The sequence below is a fragment of the Gymnogyps californianus genome, chromosome 1 (genome assembly GCF_018139145.2).
Source record: "Gymnogyps californianus isolate 813 chromosome 1, ASM1813914v2, whole genome shotgun sequence".
Taxonomy (NCBI): domain Eukaryota; kingdom Metazoa; phylum Chordata; class Aves; order Accipitriformes; family Cathartidae; genus Gymnogyps; species Gymnogyps californianus.
The window spans coordinates 139,098,460-139,125,579 of NC_059471.1; the positions used below are offsets into that span (position 1 = coordinate 139,098,460).

Below are 27,120 nucleotides of genomic sequence, written 5' to 3' on the forward strand. Positions count from 1 at the left end.
AGATTTCTCGAGTCCAATCCAGTGACATGCCAATAAGCTTCCATATCTATTTTAATTGATGAGAGCTGAGGACATGCAACAGTTTTTAGGACAGACATTCACAGCAGAGATCTTAAGACAGGAAGTAATACAGAGAAGTGGCTGATTTTCTGTTTGTGGTTAACAAAGTAAGTGCTTGTATTTATGGAAAAATGTGTTTCTTCTGAAAATGAATATAAAAGAACTCTTTTTCATTACAAAGGAAAAATCTATTAAAAAAAATAATTTCTTTTGAGATTTTTCATCGGAAATGCCACTTAATACCAGTTCTATTTCTATGTAATAAAAACACTACACAGATGTAAGAACATGCACTACATCCAATGCATTTGGTTAATTTAAAAAAGGGCAGAGAAACATGAACTCATCTCCTCCTGCAAATTCCATATTTGTGCATGAATTTATGTACTACAAAGAAAGGCACTGAATAAGACTCACTTTAACCCTTTTTTTTGTTAGTTAAACTCCTGCTTTATTTCTGAAGTGCATGCTTTAAAGTTAACACATCATCATGTGGGTGAATTTCTAAAAACTGCCTTGTGAAATGTCTGGAATTAATATTGTATATGTGCATATGTGTAGTGTATTAGCCAGTACTCATGTTAATAGAAAAGTTAGGGTGTTAAAGGAACAGTTAAATAGACAAGAGTAATGTAGCAGCTTTGAAAATGAGCCTAAAATGCTTAGGCCTACAGGTCTTGTTAGATCCATGGGTTCAGGCACCAAACATGGAAACTGTAAAATCTCAGCCCTGGAGTCTGCTACAAGTCCATTCATAGGATCCATACACACACTGCAAAAAGAGTTAATTTACTGAGTGTTTTGCTTTATCTGTACTAGTGCAAAAAGGCAATGACAGATAAAGCTTTTCCTCCAGATTGCTTATCAACATCTCCATAAACAGGGCTCCCATTAAAATGTGAGAGTGGGTAGGTTTGCTTGGGGATCTCAAAGATAGCATAATTCCAATGCTTTGAACCGCCTGGGTCATACCCCACATTCCCCGTGTGCTCATCCCTAAACAAAGGGCAACATTTGTGCTCTCTTGCTAGTGTGGGGCCACAATCCTGCCATCAGATCAGTGCAGGTGCGTATCTGCACATATAGACAGTCCCACTGAAGTCACAGGCACAGAGGTCCACCTACACAGATCTGATCACGGGATCAGGAGTTTGGCTGGAGTCCATAGTAAGGGCTTGTATACACTTGGGTTTTGGGGGTTTGGGTGTTTTGTTTTGTTTTATAAACTAGGATAACTACAACTCAGCAAAAATTCGCAGCAGACAGGCTGTGCTGATGTAAAAAGGGATTCACATTACTGCCTCTCACCTCTGTTTAAAACACCTTGCCTACAGAAAGCAACCAAGTAGCACAGCTATTGCAGATGAAGCCATTGCCCAATTCTTATTCCAGAGTAGCTCCCCATACGGAGACAATTCTGGAATCAAAGTATTTTTGTTCCAGAATAATTACACTGCTAGTAACATGGGCAATCTATTCCATGGTAACTAAATTACAGCAGGATAGCCATTCTAGAACTAAGATGGTTATACACCCCCATACACACACCCAGTAGACTAGGCCATAAGGAATACAGGATAGATCTGAATGCCAGCTAAAAAACAGTGGGAGTCTTCCCAATGACTTCAGTGGGCTTTGGCTGAGGCACTGTGTAAAGGAAATTGCTTAATTCCTGTGTATTTTTAAAAAGGATTCTAAAAAAAAAAAAAAAAAATCATATAAAACTGAGCTGCAAGCCTGCAGGCATTCAGACACGTGAGTAATCCCACCAAACCCAGTGGGACCCACGTGCATTTATAGCACTGTGTTCTTGGTGTGTGAAGACTACATCTATACATCAAGAGCAGACAGAGCAAATTATTAACCCTTAACTTTCTCACTGAGAGGCAGTCCAAGAGGAAGTTTCAAGGCATGTTCAACCATGATACACACCTTGCTTTAATCTACCGTCCTCTTTTTTAACTTGAGCAATATGAAATTAGTAGTGTGAATTAAGGACATCAAGGTGACAAGCACTGCAATCAATTCGTTCCAAAAAAATTCACTCCATACAATGCTTTGTCTTTCCTGAGGGATTTATTTTGTGGTTGTTTAAGTTTAAGCATCAGAGAATTTTTTTTTTTTTAATTATTTTTTTAAGGATAAAATCTTTCCATCTAAAAATTCTAACCAGATGTGGATTTCAGACTTCCAAATTTGGGAATGTTCAGATCAAGAGCTGTTGTTTTAGTCTTTTAGCCATGATCATCACTGTAAACATAAAAGTTTTCAATTATTTCACCCTCAAACCATCAAGATGCTCAACCTATATTTGGCCAAAACTAAGTGCAGGTCCAGAAAATCTCAGTAGATGTTTACAGGACCCAGGCCTAAATCACAAAACCTTAGATCACACAAGTTTTGCATAATTTTGCTAATTTGGTTATGAAAGTTTACCAAAATTTTTGATGCAAATCTCATGTATGGCAATTACCTAAGGACAAGCTTCAAAATTGGTATATGTGCCTCCCCTCAATTTGCATCACAAATTGCAAGTTTCTAAGAGTGGGGAGTATGTTCCTTTCTCTTTCTTCAGCTGGGCTGTTAGTTGCTAATCCTGACCTTCTGAGATGTTGCAGAGATGAGCAATCCCTTCCTGAACCATCAGTTCCATCTGCCCTGTGCATCCCCCAAAACAAAAGAGAAAAATGAGAAAATATTCCTTGTATTATGGTTCTAGCTTTCTACTAACCATTTAATAAATTTAATTTAACCTTTTAATAAATCATTTAACCATTTAATAAATCACTTTAAATAATTCTTAACCCTTCTGGCTATGGAATTAGATGTTAATCCAATGCTTCTCAATTTAGTAGTACCTTTATGGCAGTGACCAAGTTCTTCTCTCCTTCCATGTATCAGTCTTCCCTTTCATCTTTCACTTATCTTTAGATATCAATTCACGCCCTTGAGTCCTTCATACAATTTGCTTCTCCTCTGTGGAAACTAAGTTATCTACATGTTTCAAACATCACAGACAACATCAGTCCATCGTTGCTACTAGCTTGTGCTTATGTTCTGTGGAACAAGATGTTTGAGGATTGCTGTATGCTGTACAGGCAGCAGCACAGTTAAAGCCTCCCAGCACTACAAGGCAATAAAGCAGCATTTCTCTCTCTCTCTCTCTTTTTTTTTTTTTTTTTTTTTTTAAACACTCAGGGGATACTGAGGCACAGACAAGGAGCATACAGGGAGCTCATGAGTCACCCATAAGAAAATCTAGCTGTCTGCAGGACTGGACAAAAAATCCACCTCAGACTAACTATTTAGAGAGCATACAGTAGTCTCTAATTTTAGAAAACAACATTACTTAAAAGTAAATGTAACAGGCAACAGCATATATTGCACGTAACATTACCATATATATAATATATATTGCACTTAATGTAGCATATAACAATAACATACAAAACATACATTTTGATCCCAAATTTATGAGCTGGAATTTATGTCAGTGGCAATTAGTAATGGAAACTCCCATTGGTTCTAATCGGAATGGATTAAGTCCTGATGCTAAGATTGCAACCCTCACAAAAATCCTGGATCTACAGATGGAAAGAAACAGAAGTACATAAATTCCTGAGATATGATCCTGAAACTCATTCTCTCATAAACAATCTCACTGAGAAAATCCAACCTAGGTGAAAGTTCTGAATCATATCCTTCTGAAATCAGTGGCAAAGACCCGAAGATGATCAAAATGCCTGGAGGGATATACTGAACTGAGGTTGGCCTACAGAGGAAAAAAAATGAACAGTGTCTCACATGATATATGAGAAGAACACAAGCAGCAAATGGAGTTGTAACACTCTTTCCAGGCACTGTAATCCCACTACCCTGCAAACAGCTCCTGAGTTGAGATCCTGGAAAAGGTAATTTTCTTGGCAACAATAAATTGCTGCTCTTAAAAAAGCTAGGTTGGCTGTCAAACCTTGGGGTTCATTAAAGCAGCTTCCAATGCTGACCTAAGTCTGCCTTTTAGCATAATCGTGAAACATTTTATGCCAGGATGATTGTGAAGACTGAAGCTCTCTTTGAAGACAGGCAAGCGGATGTATTGGAACAGTCATTGGTTGTTTGGTTTGCTGTCTGTTGATGTTTTAGGTTGTTATTTTTTTTTAAACGGAGGCACTACATCACTTAAATGCTCAAGGCATGACTAACAGGGGTCATTACACTGCTGTATGAAAGTGTTTGCTTGGTGACCCTGTGCTGCCTCTATGGGACTGTTCTGAGCCCATCTGGAGGTTCAGGAGTTTCTTTTCAAGTCAACTCCATCCAAGAGCCAACTGTTAGGACAAGTTTGTTTGTCTCCATCTCCTGCAACCCAACTGGTAACACTTCCTCACTGTAAAGATGACTCTTTGCTCCATCTCCTGCATCCTTAATGATAAGACAGGTTCGACAGGCCAGATGTTGACATCCTTTACACCAGCAAATACAGCTTTCTCCTGGCTGACAGCTTGGGTGATGCTAATGGGTTGGCATAAGTGGGAACGGCCCTGCAGTTTGGGTTCAGTGAGCAGTACTGTTCATAATGCTCTGAAAAGAGGGAATGGTAAGGGAGCTATTGTCACGCTTATCATTAAGCATGTGCTGAAATGTGCTGTTGAACAAGTGCCCAAAGCACCGGCCTAGAACAAAACAGGTTGCTATTCCTATCTTAGGATGGCAGATGCTAAATAAGCTGTTCCCTTTTCACCACTGCTCCTCTCTGCCTCAGTTTCCCCATTAGAAAAACAGAGGAAATTACACTGATTTGCTTTGTAAAGCCTTTTGAAACAGTGGCTGAAATATGAAACAAAAGCTGGGCCTCGCTCCACCAAGGACACAAAGCCTGGTTACTGCCTACTACAGGCTTTAAGGCAAGGAGTTTAATCCTTCTCAGGAAGGACCTTATACGAACTGGAGGAAGGATCCAAGCACCAATGGATCAGTACCTAGCATGAACCATAAACACTACAGACCTGCAACAGGAGAATACCCAGCTATCTTGTCTCTCCTCCCAGGGGCAGTGCATGTCACAAGACGTGATTTGAATTGTTCCTCACACCTCCTCCATAATTTTTAGAAGGGCTGCACGTACACTACAGACATGTGCAGACCTACCGATGTCCATCAGGTCTGACTAACATAGCTATGCCAGCAGAAGTGCGTACTGTGGACCCAACCATACCAGTAAAACTGCACTCATGCTGGAAGAATTTGTTTCGCTAGTGCACAGTGGTGATTTTCACAGCACTAACGCCTTGCTACATGGCCACATTTGTCCTCAAACTGCTGTCAACACGCTCTGTCTGCTATTCTTGTCCGTGTAAAGCACTGATATAACTTCAAAAAGATTTCTCTTCCTTTCTCTGGCCTGTACTCCCACACTTTCAGGAAGCTGTCTGAGCCTCTCAGCCTCTCATTTTCTAATCAGCTATTCCTATACACACACACACACACACACACACACACACAGAGTCCTCAGCAACTCTGCTTCAAACCACAGGTGGCCAAAAATCCACCACAACTGCAGGACCACGGGAGTCAGGAGGGGTACACAAAAACACGCAGCACCACTACTTGAGACGTAAGCAGTGAACGAGCCCCAGTTCCAAGAAGTGCAGAGCGAGGTGTATTTTTACTCACCGCAAAGCGGCTACAAGTGCAAGCAAAATTCCTCAGGGGTCCCCCAGGGAAAGAAAACTCTTCCAGGAACCTATCCCCCTGCCCTTTCTCAAGGCATTTAAGAACCCGCAGTTCTTCACAGGGATACCCCGCAGGCAAAGGAAGATGCTCCAAAGGGAGCTCCCTCCCCCAGCACTTCAACCACCTTTTCGTAAAGCTTCTGAGTGAAGCTCAAATTGGCACCTAACTTCCAAAGGAAACCTCATCTCACCAGTAAAACATGCAGGAACAATCTTTGGGAGTAATGGGAGAGGAAAGAAAGAAGCAACCTGCGAAGAGTTGGAGATTATTATTTACAGGGCTGAAAACATCCTCCTACACACATACACACACCTTTCCTTGTCTGCTGTACTGGTCCCGCGTAAAAATTGCACAATAACATTACTTCAGCTGATCTAATTCAAGGATGGATCCAACAAAAATGACTCTCAGAAACTTAAGTAAGCCCAACAGAGGCAGCTCCAAAATCCTCTGTCCACCTGCTCAGATAACCTAAGAGGGATGTAGATTCTGTACAAACAGCTGCTGCAGCTTGGAAAGTGCCTGTTCTCATACAAGGTGGCAAACATTGACCATGTCAGGCTAGAAAACGAAAAGGAAGGGAGTAATCCCTGGAAGTCAACTGTCAGGTCAGAGCCGCTATTCCTTAACAGAGCTGAGAGTCCACACTACCAGGGATGCAGCAGCACTGGCAGGACTTATTTCAGAGAAGCAGGGAGGGCGATGCGCAGCCATGCACAGCAGGACTAGTGTGGAAGCTACATTTCTAAATCAAGGATTTCCATTCTTATATAATTTGTTTCCACCCAAAAAAAGTAAAAATCTCACTTTCAGATATTTAGGAGTTCTCTCTGGTAATTACAATATTCCAAGAGCTAATGGCTAGCTATTCATAGGGAAGTATTCTAGCTAAAGCTTCTTTCCTTTTTTAAACAAAAACATTCAGCATTGGACCTCTTCACGGTCTGATATCCATTCAGTCCGTGCTGAACAGGTCTACAGTACTACTAGTCTACCTTGGCACCTAAGTACCTTTGTATGGTGCAAAGTGTTTGGCAAGGGGTGGTAGAAGAAAGAGGAAATCACATCTCTGAGATGGGACAAGAGACAAAACCCAGACAGACAAGCACTTTAAATAAATCTGAAAGGGATTTAACAACAAATGGAGATTTCTTCCAGTCACAGTACACACAAGGAACTGATAATAAAATAATAGCCAGATGCATGGAAGACAGGTGGATAGCAGTCGACCAAACTAATGAAGTAGCTCCTGCACCAATTTCATATTTGTCAGAGACATTCTGAATGTTTTACATTTTGCAGGGGGTGGGGGGAATACAAACCCTTCCTCAGTATGTGAGCCCAGTAAGTCTTCCAACTTGCAGGCAATGCAGAGGCTCAGGAGTAAAAGATGCCTCTATCTGATGCACTGAGACAGGGCAGTGGAAAGCAGTCTTATATCACAGCCAGCAAGTATCCCTGCCTCCTTTCTCTCCCATCAATATAGCACACACATCAAAGACAGATGACTCATCCGGGCAAGGTCAGTCTTAAAATCTGTTGAGCCTCAAGTTGCAAAGTCTTGAGCTGGTTCAGGGGAAGAGACAGGTAATCAGACAGCAAGTCACCTCTTGCGGCTGCAGAGAAGCAACAGCATCAGTGCTACCCACTGTTTGGGAGCAAGAATGGTCAGTGAGTCACCTCCCTCCCCAACCAGGCTGCCTGTCAGACAGAGACATCACACAGGCTCAAGAGATACAGCGTCTGCACAGTTTCAGGTGGTCACCAGTGTTACTTGAGACTGAACATGGGATATGGACAGGTAGCTGGGTGGGTGGGTCAAGAACAAAAAAATCTGGAGGGTTTGTCATCTGCCTGCCATGCAGGTGTCACGGGTAGGATGTAAAATACTGGTTAAAGAGATGCAATGGACTCCGCTCCTGGCTTCTTACCAGTCCCTCTGGCCTTAAAAAAAAAAAGGAAAGAAAAAAGTGCTACTTTGTACCATCATCTCCTATTTTTGTTGCTGTTGGTGCCATCATCTGCTAATCAGAAGTTATCATTATTAGAAAACATGTTGTCTGTATTCTGAGGGAAAGGTGACATTTCAGTCAACTTCCTCAAGGTGAGTCAGGAAAAAACAAATGAAGAATGGAGTTCTGAAATGCTGAATCATTCTGCTTTGTAGGAGAATACCTCAAAATAAAAAAATAATAGTAATTTAAAAAAAAAAGAGACAAACTGACCTTGCTGTTAACAAAGGGTTTGGTTTTTTTTTTTTAAAACCAAAGACATTCTTTTTCCCCTCATATTCGAACTTTCAGAAAATGAATTAAAAGTAGTGATGTTACCCGTGTGACAAAATCTGTCTCTTGACTAGTTTTCATCACAGCCAGTGCCACTGACATTATTAATGAATTTCCCTTTATCAGGTATCTCTTGCACAGTTATCACTATAGGCTTCAGCCAAATCCTCTTGAACTCAGTGGGGCATAGAGATCAGGTCCAATAAAACACGATTGTCTTATAATCTCTGGTAAATACTTGGGTCTTTAAGAGTGACTTCTTTCCTCCTTTAGCTGCAAACATTTCTTTAGTTTTTCAGGTAACTTTGGAGGAGGAAGGAGAATTTCTCAAGTCTTCACCACAACAATCATCTAAGCTGCTATCAGCCAAAAGGAACCATTTCACTAAAATCTACCCAAATCGCCAATGCTGGGGTAATACCAAACTGATAGCTCAGCAGGTCTACGCTGTGCAGATTTTAATATTAATTTTCGTTAAATTTTAAGTTCATTATCCTAGCCATAGTTCAGGCTCCCTTTTATGCATCAACCAACACAGTGGTATCTTTAGGAGTTCTTCAGATAGAGTTCAAAACAGAAGTTTAAAAAAAAAAAGCGAACTACCCAAATTCATACCCCAGTACTGTTAAACCCTGGGTCCTACTGCCAATAATCCTGCAATATTAATCATCCCAGCAAGGGGTTAGGGCAAGATCATTATTAATTATTTGTATTACAGAGGTACAACCAGTTTCCACCCATGATCTGACTCCATTTTGCTAGGCATTAATGCTTTATGGAGGGGCAATCACATTAAATGAATAACACAGTGGCAGAGCAGGGACTGAACTAAAACCTCCTGTATCTCCATACAGTACCTTTAACCCAAGCCTATCCTCCCTGTCCAGGATAATGAGTATATGCACCAGGCTGATATATTTTTATAACCATGCTGCAAGGCCAGCATAGAAGATATAAGAAAAATAAAACAAGATCTGTGAGCTGGCCTAGTTTTCTATAGAAAGGATGCCACAAATACCCTTCACATCAAATACAGGGCATATATACCAAGTTCCCAGGAAAGCTGCGGTGAGCATGGCTCAAAGAGCTAGCATTTATGGACTGAACGTATCATTTCCATGTTTGCATGTTTTGAGGACACAATTTTAATAGCTAATTGAAACTCTGAAATGACCTCTAGATTAGGCACGTGGGACGAACTTCCTCCCTGACCCAGAGAGGCTTCACGCTTTGCTGCATGGTTAAACAGGTCCAGACCGTCTGTCAGCACCAGCGGTACAGAACTGCATACATTTGCAATGAAAGTGGGGGGTTTGGCATTCAGTGTTCTCAGTCTATCTCAGAAGACTCAATACGTGCAAGTGCCTCCTTTTATTAAAGCAGCATTCTCCTACAATTAAACCTAAATGGCACAGCCAAGTTGTGTTCAGAAATGCAAAGCAAGCCATAGCACGGTTGGAAGTCCACAGATGACAGCAGCGGAGCCTCACGCTGATACCTGGAGGCTCATTCATACCTCCAGGCAACAGCTCTACCCTTCACACTAGAAGAGCAAACCATGCTGCTTCAGACCCTTGGTGTCTGCTGGCATAAGAAAAGGAGAGATGGCTTCTTGGAACAAGAAGAACCACGTTTTCCTGAACCAGTGACCACTTTTCCTGTAGCTATTCTATCTAGCCTAAAGGGACAGTTCTTGTAAAGAAAGTAGGTGTGAATCTTTAAAAGCTTTGGTTCTTATGTCAGGTAACGCAGATCTGGCCAAAGCTTTATTCTGAGTTTCATCAATGCTTTAATCCCAGATCAACTGGCATCGCCACCAAAAAAAACGTGCCCTGCCCTGCCCTCCTCATGTTCCCAGCTGCTTGTTCCCACCTCCACACCATGCTCTGCCTTGCACTAGCACAAGCTGTCCATTTTAATCCAGATCTGCTGCCCTATCAAGCACACGTCCACCCAAACATTTGTGCCAGCCCACAGGAGAAGGAAGGGGAAGGGTGGGACAAGATCTTTCAGGGTGCTACCATCTTATCTTGCATTAAGAGTCTCATCAAACTACTACTTCAGCAAAGTAACAATGGTGCACTTTTGTAGTGCCTTTAAAGAATGGTTAAAAACCTGCAGAGAAGTAACCAGCTTCACGTCAGCCCAGAGTTGGATATGGGCAAATACTTGTTCACAGAGACACTGACAGAGGCAGGGAAGGATGGTATGACAGTATTGGACAGCCACACCATAGAAAAATTCAGGAACTAGCAGGCTCAGCCTAGGATGAAGACCCAGGACCCCTGCTCAAGTCACAATTTTCACTTGCCTCACCATATCTTGAGCAGGACTCTTCTTCGTATCATGCTTAAAGAGCCTCACCTCTTATGATGCCAAATCCCACTGTACTTCAAAAGAAAATAGGTTATAGCATAGCCTGACAATATAGTCCACGACCTCCTACGTGCACTTTACAGCAAAAAATAGGGTAGAGTTTAGGGAGAATACCCTTACTCTGTGTAAAGGCAAATGACAGAGCATACAAGTAAGAGGCAAACAGGAGGAGGCTAGACACTAGTTAGCCATGGGGAAAAACAAACATCTCAGCACAAATGACTTGTGCCTGGAAAAATGCTTGGCTTTCAGGGCTTCTTAACGAGCCCACAGCCAGAATAATTAACAATGGACAGCAGCGAGACCTGAGATCGAGAAATGGAGGGAAGGAAGTTAACAACCTGGCCACGCGAGCAGCCTGCTACTTGTGCACACTAGGATCTGTGCGGTGCCTTTTCATTTTAGGCAGATGCTATGCAAGCCAGCAGCAATGGGAAATCAGACAGGCTAAGATTATCCTTTCATCTGACACACTGTTAAGAAATCAAAGTTAAAGTACTTTCCATTAACGGTCTAAATCACTCCAAGTTTACCACTGTACTGCCATATAGATTATCAAACCCTCGCCTTTTTTTCCACTGGAAGGACAAGATCAGACAGAATACTGCTGCTTTCTAAAACCAGGCATATCATTTAGCTCCTATTTCAAGTGACTTGAAGAACAAACGAACTTTGCAATCTCCAAGGGCTGTGTTTTCCCAGTAGCCTTGTCACCACCACTTTTAAGGACTGCGGCTTCAGACATGTGAAAGGCGAGGTAAAACTTGAGGTACCAACCTGAAGGAAAACACAGCATGGTGACTGTGCATGAACGAATAGGCTATCCATTTGGAAATGTGAGAAAAGGGCAGGCTGAGCACTGGAAAAGGCAGGCATGAGAAAATTTAGCTCTGCTTCACCAGCCTAAAATGAGGGCTGCATTCAAGAGTGCATTGTTAACTGTTCATTTGTCCACAGATGGCATTCCAGCACCCACTCCTGCAGCACTGTGAACCATACCAATACCCAAAGGCCGAGTCAGACATTCAGGATTTAAGTAATTGAGTGCAAACACCTAGGATATCAGTAAGCAAGAAATTAAAGATGATCTACAAAACCTGGGCAAATAATACAATCTTTGGTCACAGGATCATGGTACTGCTGTGCTTGCACACTGGGTTAGGACAGTGCATGTCCAGACTCTGCACGTGGTACACGGACATACTTTAATTCACTTTTGTATGGAATGATAAAATTAACTTCCTTGTGTTTAACATTGGGAAAACAGAATTCCTTCAGCTATCAGCATCTTTTGGGAATTTCTGCTTCTGTTTTACTGTGTTGATAGCTGGTATAACATCTTCAGACATTCAGGCTCTGTAGCCAGCACTTGGGAACAGCGAAGGAAGAGCCTGTCCCCAGAGGGTCTGTCCAAGCTGGTGCAGTGGGACAGGATCTCAGGAGACAGTCAAAAGGTAAGCAGGTTGTGCAGCACAGACATTACAACTAAGTTCAGCCTAAAGACAGGCAAGTATGTACCACATGAGAGCAAGCTGCTATGGTATCTGCCTGCTGTAGGACACCATTCTAGATGTGGGGCTTGGTAAAGGACACACAAGCATTTGCAAGGGGCTTTTTTGGGGTTGTTTTTTTTTTTCCCTGTTAGCCAGCTCATCCTTCTAGTTCTAGTTGCCCACTAACTGCATTAGCGCAGGACAAGCATGGTTTGAGAAATAGCTCAACTTGCACTGAAGGAAAACATTTGGTGTACACAGGATCCCACGAGAAGGTCCTGTGTGCTGGCTTACTCATTTCTTAATCGTTATGTGTAGAAAAACGAAGTCCAGGCACTCAGTAAACAACACTTCCTCCTCAATTTTCTCAGCTATTAGGAACTTGAAAAGAAGAGTCAGGGATTGAAAGGCAAAGAGATTGAACTACCAAATCAAGATAGTCACTCCAAAGCAGGTTTCAGGCATGCTGATGGAATAAATTAATGGAAGTGCTGGAATTGTCCCTGTATTGTATAACACCTGTTCATCAGCCACACAGTCATGCGGTTACGTGTTTGTGCCATCCAAACAAATACATCCTCGTCTTGCAAGGAACTGTGTTCACTTGTCTCTTATCAGCCATCAGAAGAGGTGCGGCTGACACAGCACGTAGCATTTGAATTATCCAAGAACCTAATTATTTTTTCCACCCTCTGTCAGCCAAATCTTGGGAAAAACCTAGAGAAATAAAATAGGTCAGGGCACTTCATGCCAATAAATGGCGTCACAGCCCAAGAGGAGAGTCAAGGACAGGAAAATCCCCAAGAATTTTCCCAAACAAAATTCACTGCAAAGTCCTTCATAACCTGAAGAACATTCATCTCATGAATTTCAGATGGTCAGGTTACCTCTGCTGAGGAAACATCACAACAAGATCAAGAAACAGAGCAGAAGGTGTGATTCACATGAGAGGTTCTCTCAACTGTTATTTTTCCACTTGTCAGAGGCATCTGTAGAGAGTCCAGCAGCAAAGTATGAAAGCCCTAAATGAAAATGGAAAAACACTAGTTCTGGTCAGCCCAAAGGCCTGTCTAAGCTAGTACCACATCTCCAGCAACACCTATCAGGAAACGCTCCGGGTAAGAGCACAAGGAATAAACTCTCCCTTGCACGCTCCCCCAGCAACCCACAGGTTAGGAGCTTTCTGAGTCAAGGACTGCAGCTGTATCTTTGCAATTAATGGTCCCAAATAGATCCATCTAGTATGAACTGTCTTTTGAAACCAATTGCCTGTTTGGCCCCACATTACAACTCCTGGCAGTAAGTTCAGTAACCTCACTGTATGTTGTGTGAAAACATACTTCCCCCAGTTTAAAACAGCCAGATGCTTCCATCTGATCCTCTCTGTTCTCATACGATGAGAAATAACCCTTCCCAATTCAGCTTCTCCCTGCCTCTGCCCCTCATGACCTCCTAAAGCAAATTTTTATGATTTCCACAGGAGTCTGCAATGGGCCCAGCTGCTTGCAGTTACTGCCACGGCAAACTCCTCTCCCTTACTTCTTCACTCCTTCACTCTCAATCCCAACCTATTTCCCTAGCTCCTGTTTTCCTTCCTCCACTAACCTCCAGTCCCATAGCTTAGAGTAGGTGTGTAGAAATATAGATACCAGATCTCTGTTTGGTTCAAACACCTCCCTATCTCCATAGGCACGGAGAGCCACCCCATGTCAAAGCTTGCATCTTGCAGCAGTACTGAGTATCTTCAAATTTCTGTGTCTGGCTGTGAAGGTGGATAGGCTGAGAGCAGCATACTCTGGGAGCTCTGGTGGAAATCAAGACAGAAGCTCCAACCCTGAAGTGCAGGACTGCTCACCTGGACTCTTATCACCACCAGCATGTGTCTAGAAAAACCTGCAGGTGAACAGCTTGTTGGAGCTTTCAAGACTATGATAAAAAGTTTTCTCAGAAAACCCACAGGGACAAATTCTGAACAAAAAATGTCTCTTTTTCAAGTATATGTAATTATTTTATTTCCAGAAGCATAGATACCAACCAAGCCATTCATTCTTGGAGGCAGATAATTTGAACAGTGGGCAAGAAAAATTTTGCTGACCAGTCAAAACTGTTCAGGCTGGCTGTGTTTCTCAGGTGTTACATGGAAAGCAACCCAAAAATGGAACTTACTCCATCCCCAAAAGTTATCATTCTAACCACCTCTATTAATTAATTCCCTTAATTCATTTTGGATTTTGTTGCGTTTTGTTGGGTTTTTTTTTCTCTTCAGAAGATGAAAATTTAAATATGCATGTGCTCACTATAGTGCTTAAATTCAAACATGCTCTAAAACCAAGCCGTACCCCAGGCCAGCTGCTCAGCATCCTTTGTACGCAAATCATCGAAGGAGCTATCTCGATGTCTTTAATCCATGGCTTTCACACTTTCTTCACTGCTGTGCCAACCACCTGCTGACAACCTGGGTCTACCTATGTTTATTTTTTAATTGAGGTTAAGAAAGTGACAGAACTTCAGTTGTTGTTTGGGTTTTTTTCCCTCTTTTTCAACAACAAGGAGGCCAAGGCCCATACAGCTGAGTATTTTGCACATGACAGAGTGCTCTGTGGACCACTGACGGAAAACGGACAGGGAATTAGGAAACTCCAGTCTAGACTGAAGGAAACTAGCCCTCTCTTTCATCAGTATTTAAGTTCACCTTATAACTGGACTAGCTGAAGTGATGGTGACATAACTCTTCACCTCCTAGGGACACCTCCTAGGACTGTGAGGTTCTCACCCCAGCAAGCAGGAAGGGCAAGTGTGAGTGATGGGACAGGCCAGCCTAAGCACAGTATCATCTGCCAAGCAAATAGTGAGGGGGGAGTCCCAGGTAGGCAGCAGGCAAAGGGCCCAAGGAGACCGCGTTGGGAGAGCACAGCATTATTTTGCTGCAGCTATAGGTACCGAGAGACTACATGAAGCCACTCCGCTCCCCATCTGTGAAGCAGGGCAATCCTAGTTCCCTACCTCACAGGGAACTGGCTGTGACAACAAACATATTAAAACATTGAGCTAATGTAGGCTTTTGAGTATCTTAGAAAGCACAGACACACCTCTACTACAGGACGCGAGTTAAAATGTGTTTTTTCAGAGCCTTTTCTTTCCAGGAGCACTAATACTATACGGGGTTCGGTTTCATTTGGAACCAGGAGGCTTGTTCTGCATCTACGATGGCTTCCTCTCTTGGTTGCAAAGCCAAACCTTCACCTACAAAACTTTGTGCCAAAGCATAAAATAAAGTCCTACCATTTGAACAAGTGGGACCCACTATTATACACCTAGAGCCCAAGCCCGCCAAAGAGCCAAGCCAGCCTTTGGCAGCAGATACAGAGAGAATATTTTCTTCTTTCAGTTTAGTCAATTAGTTCATTACAATGAGTAGTTTACCCAAAGTTGGAAAATGCTTTGGAGATGCAGAAACAGGAAGCTTGTTTTCTTCCTCCAGTCAACAAATAAAAATGAGGGGTGAGGGAGCAAAATCTACTAAACTAGATTAGCATGACAAGAAATAATCAGTGCAATTAAAAGATAATATTTCATTTGCTTAATAAAAAGCTTGTTATTTATTAGGTAATATTACCTCAAAATGTACCAGATACTTCCTTTTCATGTACAATTATCAAAACTTTTTTTTTTTTTAAGAACTACTTTTAATGCTCAGGGTTTTGATGGGGGAGACTGCACTTGTAATTACATTTCACTGCAAAGCCAAGTGCAGTCTATCATAAACAGTATGTAAAATTAAAAAAAATATATATCATCCAGCAAATAAAGTGATTTGTTATTTTCCAAAGTAAAAACCTAACTAAATCTGTATGAGGCTATCCAATTACTTAAATAGATACTTGTGGACACTGTATAGATTCGCAGAAAGGAGAACTAAATTTAGGTTAAAGGCCATATTTACCTGCACATCAATATGTTTTAATGGCTATCCAACACTGTGAATCACTCTCTCTTTAGGAAAAATAACTAAAAAGTACACATGCAAAACAATATCAGAATTGATTTTGTATATCCATTCTTCTGTTTGCCATTTAAAAAAAAAAAAAGAAGTCACAATCAAAGAATGATGCAAGGTCTGTACAAATGACAGCATTTCTTAGCAAGTGAGACAGTTCAGTGACTGCTTGCAACATTTGGCCAGGCAGTGAAAGCAGCAACTCCTATGCCCGTGGCTGCAAGCTCCCGGTTGGGGCACCATTTGTCGTGTATGTGAAAAAGAGTTAATGCTTCAGGAACACATTTCACATGGGTGATAATGGGAACTGTGAGACCTTTGGAAAAGCATAGGTCAACCCACATTTGGCTCCTAGAAGCAAACAATGTCTCTTCCCCATAACCAGAAAACTTCCCTTTTTCAAATGCTGATCTGTAATTCCTCTTCCATGTATTCCCTGAAGGTTTTCCCCTCTTTCATTTGAATCTGGGTAATTAAAGCAACAAAGCCAATCTCTTGCTAGCCCTAGCAATCCGGACTTCACAAATCTCTCTGAGTCACAGACACAAATTCTTCCTTAGCTCTCTTCCCACTTACAATTAACTAGTGTTCTCAAAATCAAGACTGCTGGGACTGAGACTTAGGAAACAATCCGGAGATTAATAAGCACTTGAGCCCAGCCTTCCAGGGTGCAAAATTTTACACTGAAGCATCTGAACGCCTATACATCATCAGAGCAAGTCTATCTTGCCTGGGATCTTGTCCCCAAAAGACAAGAAGTCCCTGTTTCAGGAAAGGCTTAACAGACAGAAAAAGCAATCTTTCCCCTGTGCAATTATAGGATTCCCCCCCCGCCCCCCAATACAGGCTGTTAGGCTTAATATCTTCCCTGTATTCCTCTACCCTCTTTTTTAAATCCATTTGTACTTTTAGCCTCCACAGCATCCTGCAGCAGAGAGTTCCACAATTTAACACAGATGGAAGAAGTACTTGTTTTAATCCTGCTGGCTGGTAATTTCACTGCCTGCTCTAGTTTTGTACTATCAGAAATAATTGCTCCCCATACTACACTACTGTGGGATTTTATAGATTTCTGTTATACCTCCCCTCAGCAGTCTCCTTTCCAAGCCAAAGAATCCTAGGCAATGTAGCTTCTCTTCCTATGGAAATTTCGCCAGCCAACTTCACTGCTCATTTCTGTATCTTTTTCGGTACCACTAGAAACCTTCCTAGTAGTCAGGAAAACACGCTATAATCAGAACCGATACATGGCATGGATTCAAACTGCAATATACAGATAATTTCTATTTTACTCCCTGCTCCCTTCCCACTACAGTTTTATTTGCCTGTTTGATCCCAAATTGAAAACTGAGCTCAGTTTTCTCTCTTATTCACCAACCAAATCATTTTCTAAAATACGATCCCACTGTCAGACCAGTGCTGGGAGGTCTGTCAGCAAATAGGACCGAGCAGCTCAAGGAGACCTCACTGTTTCTGTTAAGCAGAAGAGCCATGAGAGCGCCTCACTCAAAACTACCAAGAGGAAAAAAAATACTGCACTTTCTGCCCACTTCTCCAAGCCTGCAAAACTCAGCCACTGCCCATCCACACGGTTCAGCTGGCTGTGCTAATTGGCTGTGCATACACTATTAATTCACTCTCTTCTTACTTTGAGGTTTAAAAGAAGTTGTATTTTGTCCCAGTTGGGAGGTAATAAAAGCCAGTGCACAGTCAGTCACGGATGGCTCTGATGACTCAGCTGGTGTGAGGTAGCTTGCTAAGACACTATCTCCAGTGTGTTTGAGCCCAGTGTTTATTGTGCAACGTGTGATACACATCTCAGGCCACACGCCATGAAATATTTTACAGCCCATAACCTTCTTCCCCTGGAAGCCACTCCCACAGTCTTCCCCAAGTCCTCTTCCAGAGAACCCATTTGCTCAAGCCATTTGACGGTGACACAACCACTCAGCCTGTCAACTGAGAAGTATCTTTTACACCCATCAGCACTCCTGTTCCTGCAACCTGGTGCCCTTCCTGGCACCCTGGGACTTAGCAGGAACGAGTGCATCCTTATCCCTCTGTGAAAACAGTTCAGCCCTTCATTTCCTCACCTCCAGGGAGATGGCGGGTCTGTCACTCCACAGTCACAGCACAGCCCCAATTGGGCACCTGGCACCTACATGTGCCTACACCAGGCTGCCCGACCCAGCACAGCGGTGCTCTAAAATGGAGAGAGCTGGTCCTCTGGAACTCGGATGAGGCTGCTGGGACCAGAGCCACCACAGTAGAAAGGCAGTGGCACAGCTGACAATAGCCCATCAGCGCTACCCCCATTGCTATGCAGGCTTCCAGTTGCAGCTGGTCTCGCACAGTGGTGCCCATTGGAAATATCCAAGCAGCTTATTGCGGATGTGGCAGGAAGGACCCATCTGCCAGGGAACGTTTTTTCCAGTAGCCTCCAGTGATAACTGGGACCAACACCCTCACCCTAGAGCCTCCGGTTCCTCACATCCTACCACCTCTAACCTCAACTCCTGGGCAGGTCTGAGAAGGCTTCGCTTTGCCCATGTTTTAAAGCAGATAGGAGATGAGAACTTGCCATTCAAGAGGGAACACAGTGAAACAACAATCTCCAGTCCTAATCCACCAGAAGAAAGAAGGATTACTTCTGTCATGGGGGGAATCCCAACACAGACCTCAGATGAGTTCCTAGAAAGTGGGAAAGAGCTCCCCAATATTGCTGTACTGCTGCGTTTGCTCCGTTTGACTTCCAGGCACATCAACAGAGGTTCACAGTGCTCCATCAATGATGGAAACCTCTTTTATGTGAAGTCCTTTTTAGGAAAAAAAAGGAGAAAGAGAAAAGGAGAATGTGGTTTGCAGATATTGAATGCCTTGTTGTGGCCCTACTAACTGGATAAATTTGTCTCTGAATTCTAGTACTACTATCTCTGGCACTTTTATTAAACATTTCATTTATCTGGTAGAACTCCAAGCTCCTGGATTTCCACAGAATCCCATACCATTTAGAAAACATTCCTAGTTTCTGTTAATAGATGTTTTGGAGGATCCCACTGAAGACATAATGGAAAAATCACTTCAGCCATACTCTGTTGAAACACAAACTATATACAGAATCTCCCTCTCTGCTGCATTCCATCAGTCTTAAGGATACTCCTTACTGGATGCCAGTTGGTTTCCTCCACATTAAATTCTCAAGACTTTTCAAAACAAGTTATTTCCAAGCTTGATCAGACCCTGCCTGAGCTAGCTAGGAAAAAAAAAACCAAAACAAACCAAACCACCAACCCTACAACCAAAGCAGACCAAAAAAACAAACAAAAAACCCAAGCAAACAACAACAAAAAAAACCACCACCAAGAAAACACTCATAGTTCCTATTTATAACCACATTTAATTTTATTTTAAATTTAAAAATCCAAACTCTGGATTTAATATTAGCCAGCTGTTAATAGTTTAACGTGTAAAGCCTGGTTGTCACATTCAAAGTATTTTTGTGGAGTTGTACTAACACTTAACTCTTGCAGTCACACCCAATACTGCTGTTGGCATTATACACATCTTTAAAATGATTTACAATGCTATTTATTTCCATGTGCAAACATTCCATAGAACACCAACATAAATACCACAGTAAGAATCTCTCTCTTTCATACCCATTTTCTCTCCAGACTGTCTTAACCATGACAGTATTTGCGAACTGTACAAGAACAACACTGAAGCAAAGAAACTGCATGTGGCTTAACAAGGAATAACCTTTAGAAAATCATTTAGATGAAGAATCATTTATAGCTTTCCTTAATTGCTATATCCAGTTCACTTTGGAGCTCAGTAGCATTACAGAAGACAAGCAATACCAGCTATCAGTGAAAAGCTTAACTCCTTTCAAAATCCTTTATTTAGCACTGCTCCAAACATTCCATAAACAAGTTCAACTTCATCTGGAGTTTTCTGCATTTATTTTCCTGCCAGCAGTGGCATTTTTGGAAAAAAATCAGTATAATCTATCCTTGAGTTCCATATGTTACTAAAGAAGTAGATAAAGAGAGTAGCTGTCCTCTGTGCTCCAACAAAGCACTGCCTAAAGACAACTCAACAACACCAGAACCAATACAGTCTTTGGCTTGGGTTGTAGACCTAAAAAAATAACCCACAATAACAGGAATCAGTTGCCGCAACTCAGTGTTAAAGGCACAGGAGTTTTGGTGGCCTGTCTGATCTCTTTGCTCAGGCTGGACCTGAGCACATACCTGGGCTTGGTTTGACTTCTTCACAACTGCCTAGGGGAACATCCCACCCATGGGCTGTCCTGAGTGGCCTCTTCCCCTCAGGAGGCACAGAGACACATCGGCCTAAAAATCAATTGCTGTGACAATGCTAGCAGCTGACCACCGGCCACTGCCTTTGCTAGCAGGACCTCCTTTGGTGGACGATGAAGGTGCATCTGATCTAACAGAGACAGATGCCCTCCTACCCCCAGGAAAAAGTAACACCTGGGACAACCGAGTACGCAGCCTGGTCTGCATTTGGCTTGAGGGAGCCCTGCAAAGGACAGTGGTCAGGGGAAGGCAGCAGGGATTGCTCTGGCAGCCACATCTGGCTGCCATCCCTCCCAGGCGCTCCTGCCCTGGGCCAGGAGCAGGATTGTGGCAGAAGAGCTATGCCTGCACCATGCGCCCAGCCCTCCCAAAGCCAACTTCAACGCAGGCTGTAGGCACGGAAACGCTACCCTGCTATTGGGACACAGTGAAGCCGTAGTATCTTGCACCCTCTGACCGCTCAGCAGAGGTAGGTGGCCCCTTCCAAAAAAGCCAACAGCCAAACAACAACCACCACCACCCCCACACGCCCCCAAACACCGTGTGAACTAAAAAGCCAGGAACAAATCAGATCACTCTGTCACTGATTTCTGTAATAAACATAATTTGTTTCCATGCTGCATTACAAATACTAAGCCTCACTACTGCCCTGCAGAGGTAAGTCCATTATTATTTTATGCTTGTTTCACAGACAGGGAAAGCAAAGGCCAAAACGAACATTTTCAGAAGCACTGGCTTTTGAATTGCTGTTGCTCTGGGGATGCCCATCTGAAGGCACTGAACCACAAATACTTCAAAACAAATGCATGCAAAAACCCCAAATTAGCCAATTTTTGGACTGTAGGTCAGAACCACACTACTGGCCAAAAACACAGGTTGCATTAGCCTTCCTTTCTCGCAGTAAGCAGGTTATTAGGAAAGCTTTTGTCAGAAGACTTCAGAAGGCAAGCATTCAAGGAGCCAGATAACTTTTCTAAAAGGCAGAAACCTCACTTCTGCGTAACTGTACAAGACTTCATCTCCTGCTTATCATCTCTATCAGCAGAGCGCTGCTTAGCCACCTCCCTCCAAAAGGCACTTTGAGATGCAAGGTGCAATATGCATGCAAATTATCATTAAAGTATCCTCTGTTTAATTGGGGCATTTCAGATTGGGGCTGCTGTTTTAATGGGTTGCCTCCCAGGAAACTGACTTAACTTGTAATGACACAGTGAATAGTAATGACCAGTGTTTAATTGGGGCAGTGTTAGTAAAATTTTGCTTCAGAGGGATTAAATTTAGCTGGTGCCAAGGAGTTAAGTGATTAATCAGGTGTTAAACAGTATGTACTTCTAAACACTGGTCTTCTCCCATTTAATCCTACACCCACTGAACGTAATGAGAGTTTTGTCATTGACACTAACAGAAGGATCCTCCTCCTCCTAGTACACAAGTTCGCTAATAAACATTAAGGAACATACGCTGCACTAACAGATACTCAGCCTTGGCTAAGGGTAACAGGATTCTGGCTGTGTGGTGCTGAACAGTCCCTCAGCATGGGAAGCCTTCGGTGGGAGAGGGCTCTTCGCAAAAACAGCATCAATGAAGTATCAGGAGACATAAAGAACTACTTAAAAATTAAGTAAATCTGGGGAAGCCAGTTAAGATTGAAAGCTCAAACACTATGCTGATTCTTTGCCCTTCAGCTCACACGATCAGTCTTTTTTTCCTCTTCCTTTTTTTTAAATGATTACAAAGTACGTCCTCGAATCCAAAATGAGCACCAGTGAGACAAGTCCTCGAGCTACAGGGTTCTGTGCCGACTCCTGCAGTGCCCATGCAATCACAAGGGCCACCATGTACAGCTCACTGCAAGAGAAAGCACTCACATCCACCAGCACACAGCTGCATGAAGTCTCCGCTGGAGTCAGTTGTGAAACCCGACTCGCAGGAAGGCTCCGTGCCTTCAGTGCTGCCCACAGAAAGCACTCGGGGCTCAAGCATCAGCCAGGCGCACACAAGGGAGCCTGGGCTTGAAGAAGCCCTAGTCTGGGAGATCTGAAGCAGCTGATCCCCCTCCCATATTCCCAGTTTTAGTTCCCCCACAACTCCACACTTGTGCCAGCACAATTGTTTGTATGGTCGCATGGTAAATCAGACTAAGCAACTGGAAGTGCCAGATTTATAAAAAGGAAAATAAACAAATTAAACTGCATCCTTTGGGACCCTTCTATTTGCTTGCTGAATTTTGAGCCTCCATATGACACCACAGTGATATTCTCAAGGTATTATAATTTCAGGAAAAAAATAGGGACATCCTCACAATCAGAAAGCTCCAGGTGAGGTTTTAAACAGAACTCATCACCACATGGACCTTAATTAATCACAAAAATCATCACCTGTGTCTAAACTTCTAGTCCTGTCTCCCTTTGAGCTTTTGCTCTCGTGTAAGCCTTTGCCAAGATGTTTACACTCTCCCTGTGCCTCAGTTCTCCCATCTGGGGGAGCAGAGGTGAGGCCGTAAAGATCACTTGCCAATACTGTAACGAGTGCCAATGTCATGGCAGTATTTACAACAATATAATCAGCTAACTACTATGGCTCAGGATCAGACGAACAGGTTTACTACCAATGTAGACATCCCAACAGCTGGGATGAAAAAAGTGTCCAAATAAGACAACCACACCAGATGTCCCTTCCCAACCTACCTCGGAGTCAAAGCCCTCAGGCCCTCTCGAGCTGGAGTCTGCCACAAGCCCGAAGCCTATCAGTTCATGCAGAGAGCCTATCGGTTCACACTGATGCCCTAAGTTGTAGTGAACACTGAGGGTCCAACCTTCACACTCATCTCTGACCCCCAAGATCTTATTTTCTAAACCCCAGCAATGACTTCTCTCTGCAGCTTTAGACTCTACGCACACACTTAACTTCCTTGCCACAACAGCACAGTTGGAGTTACCGGGTCTGCTTGCCATCAGCCAGGCAAGCACACACCCAAGTGTTGGCAAGATCAGGATATTAGCATTGTATTTCTCCTCTCTCAGAGAAAGAGTTAATGTAAGTAAGCACACATACTTGCCACAAAGCAAACACATATCAATATATAATCACACATACACACTGATAAGTATTTGACATGAACCGAGATATTACTGCAAGTTTATATTGATTACCAGTAGTTAAATATATACCAAAACTTCACCTCCTCAAAGTTTTCCTAAATCTTACTAGAGCGCTTCTCTTAATAAGGTGAGCTAGGGAGACCGTGCACTGAGCAGCTCAGGCATAAACAAAGCACTAGCCTTCACTCCCTCCACTGAAGCTTTCCACGGTTCATCACCCCAGTTGCTGTGGCATTTACTGCACGCACCCTTGCCCCACGTTGGAGGAGGAAGGGAAAAAAATAAATACATACAAAATACATCCACCAGCACCACCGCTTCCAGTTCACAGGCTCCTAATGAAACTCTGCAACACCCTGACAGCACAATACTTGGCTACTTTTCAGAACAACACAGCAGCTTAGCAGCGAAGTTGGAGTATGGTGCGGAGATTGCTCCTCTGCCTCGACCTCACGCTCCATGCTGTGAGCCAGACTGGCACACTGAAGAAATAATCAATCGTACTTGTTTAAATGGTAGTGTGATTATACAACTCCTCTTAAATCCAGCTGCTGATCACAACCACCTTTAACTCTGCCTGGTTGAGCCAAGCATCCAAAAAACAATGGTAGTCAGAAAACCTGAAGAGAAAGTTACCCAGAATGGTTTGACTAGTGAAGAAATGCTATCATTTGAAATTCACATTTCTGTCTGAAAATATGTACTTTCTATATTTGAAACTATTAAAATAATCACCAACAGAGAAGGCAGTAATAGTAGTTTCTGTCCTCCGACAAAGATAATTGCAAGGGTCAGCATGTAAAAAAACTACACATTAAAAATAAAAATAAGTTCAAAGCATGATGTTTAGAATTAGTCACTTCAAAAAAAAAATCAGTTTCCCAATATCTGTCTAAATATAATGAAAATTTGGCATTTAATCATTTCAAGACTCACATAGAAGTTTGCTTGCATGTCTCCTGCTATGTAGCTGATCCCTTACAGTATGATTCCATAAAGTACCTTAGTGAGGTTAGGGAAGGACCAGTTTTACTGTTCCTGAAATCAACAGTAGTGTTGTTGCTGACTTCAGTAAGAGCAGAAGTAAGCCTCATATTTTCAAAGCGACACATGCCAAAAACAAGGAAACACAACTCATATGACATTACTTTTTCGCTACATTCATGTGTTCTTCTGTCCAGAGAACACATCCTACCTTTCCACAGGGTTTACTAGAAAAAACAGTAGTTATGTTTCATTTTATATATATAGGGATCTGCTTAGTTAATTGTACGCATTTTGCCTGCATTAGCATTTTGCCATACTGTAACACGCATACAATACCCCATTATCCAATTTGTCCATCTGTGTTACGAAAAGTCAAACTAGACTCTCTAAGCCACGAGACTTCACGGGACACAGGCCTGATCGCATTTAACTCAGCAAGAGAAAATACACCTAGAAGTTTTCAAATTGTGGTCACACCATATGGGAACGCAAGACTCCCACTGTAAACATACACACACATGCAAAGGACAAGCAAAAGCATCATGCTTTTAAGCTGAATAAGTGTTTATTCCAGGCTCTTCCCCTTGGAGAGAGTCTGGAAGTCACCTTTTCCTTCCAGGCAGGGAGAGACAACCGCTAAAGCACTCTTACTCGGGCAGAGTTAGTCGCGAGCAGAAGGGAGATTCCTGGCTGGCAACAAGGCAAAGCGACTCCTGAAGAAAATGCATGATTGAAACAAAACCGAGGGTGAAGGAAGGAGAGGGGAAAGCACTATTTCTAGCAGGCTGCTAGATAGGAAGGGTCTGGACAAAAAAGGAAACTCAATTTTGTTTCCATTGTCTCAGCCTCATACTGCCTCCACCTAAAATGAGAAACTTCACGGGGCAACCCCTTCTTCAACAGGCCAAGCCACGGAGAAACACATCCCCCCAGCCTCGGCAGAGTGGGGCCGGGCTGCACAGCCCTGGCTCCCCTACCTGCTGACGGGCAAGCGATGCCAGTAAACGCAGCGACTAAAATAATAATAATATGGATATTACAAAAAAAATAATTAAAAAGCAAAATAAGAAAGAGCAAGCCCCACAAGCCGCTGTTGGTGGAAGCAGCAACGGCTGCATCTCCTCGACGGCAGGAAACTTTCTGCAAAGTTGCTGGCGGGGGACCGCGGGCAGCCAGCCCGCGGGAGGCCAGGCCGAGCCGGGCCGGGTCCGTGGCTCCGTTTAAAGCGCCCAGCTGCGCCGCCAGCTCCTGCCGTGAAGAGCCACGCCGCGAAATCCCAGCCGCGGCGGCTTTGCTGTGCGTGTCCCCCCGGGGCAGGCGCACGGCGCTGACAACCGACGGGAGCCGCGTCCCTGTGTCCGCCGCCCGCGGCCGGCCGCCAGCGCGGGGAGCTCCGCGCGCCTGGCTGCCACGGCTGGGGGCTGCGCGCCCCGCAAACGTCGGGGGACCCCGACCCCCCCGACCCCCGGAACGGCCCTTCACGCGGGGAAAAAAAAGAAGAGCAAGAAACAGTTATTTTCACCCAAATAACCCCGGGCACAACACAGCGCCCACCGCCCTGAAGCGCCGGCGGGCGCGTCCCGCGCTGACAGGGGCCGGACAGACACAGGGACGGACAGAGGGACGGGGCTTTACCTTAATGCAACACTGAGCAGGAGCCTCAGACATCTCTCAGGAGGGAAACGGCGAAGCCCGGCGGGGCGGGCGCGGGCGGACGGGAAGTTCTCGGGCTTTCCCCACTTTCCGCTCCTCTCCCGGCGCGGCGGCGCGGCCCGACCCGGCCCGTCCCCTCAAGGGGAAGTTACTGCCGCCACCATCGCCCGGCGCGGGCGCGGCGCGGCGCGGCCCGCCGAGCTGCCCGGAGGAGGCGCCCCGCCGCCGGAGTCCCCTCCTCAGCGTCGCCGCCGCCGCCGCCGCTCCTCTGAGGGCGCGCGATCGCTCCCGCCCCCCCGCGCGCGCCTGTGGCTCTGTGCGTGTGTGACTGCGCGCTCTCCGCCCGTGCGAGTCCGTGTGTGAGTCGGTGCGCGCGCGCGCGCGCGGCACCGGGAGCGGGGGGGGGGGGGCGGGGGGGCCGCAGGGGGAGGGGCGGGGGCTGCCGGCGCGGCCCCGCTCCCCGCCGGTGTTTTCCTTCCTGGAAGAGAGAAACCGAAAGGCGGCGGGGGCCGGGCCGGGCCTGGCCGGGCGCTGCGCCCCGCCCCGCCCCGCGCCGCTCATTGATCCGGAGTTTCGGGGCCGAAACTGACGTGGGTTCCCGGCACCCCGCACCGCCCCTTAAAGGGGCCGCGCCGGCAGGAGACGGCCGCCGGCTTGAACGGCCACTACCGCCGCCGGCGGGGAGGGGCGAAGGCGGGGCGGCGGCGGTGCCCCGCGTCCGGGGCGGGAGTGCGGTGGGCCGCCGGCGCCCTCGGGTGCCGATGCGGGCCGCCCAAAGCGCGGGGGGGGGAGGCTGGAAGGGCGCAGCCTGGTCGCGTCGTCTTATGTAGTGTCACTTGACTTCGCGGGGTGCCGCGGCGGCGGGGGGGTGGGGGGGTCTCGCGGGCCCTTTAAACGCCGCGTGCCGGTACCGGCCTTCAGCGCCGGGCCGGGCAACGGGATGGGCGAACGTGGCCGGGGACGGGGGGGGGGAGGGGGGTAGCGGGGGGGGGTAGCGGGTGGAGCGCCGGCCCGCGGGCAGCACAATGGCCTTTGTTCCACCGCGGGGACTGCCCCTTTAAGAGCCCCGACCAGGAAATGAGGCTCGGGTTACCGCGGGGCACGGGAAGTCCG

The 27,120-nt window shown here is 44.8% G+C and overlaps 1 protein-coding gene across 2 annotated transcripts in view; it reads right to left on the reverse strand.

Annotated features, from left to right (window-relative positions):
- ETV6 (ETS variant transcription factor 6) overlaps positions 1-26,149 on the reverse strand; it is a 138,810-nt gene extending 112,661 nt beyond the window's left edge. For both annotated transcript variants that reach the window (XM_050914514.1, XM_050914521.1), the window contains exon 1: positions 25,990-26,149. In XM_050914514.1, coding sequence (XP_050770471.1) covers positions 25,990-26,022 — 33 coding nt within the window. In that variant the 5' untranslated portion in view covers positions 26,023-26,149. The remainder of the gene's footprint in view (positions 1-25,989) is intronic.
- Between the last annotated feature and the right edge of the window lie 971 nt (positions 26,150-27,120).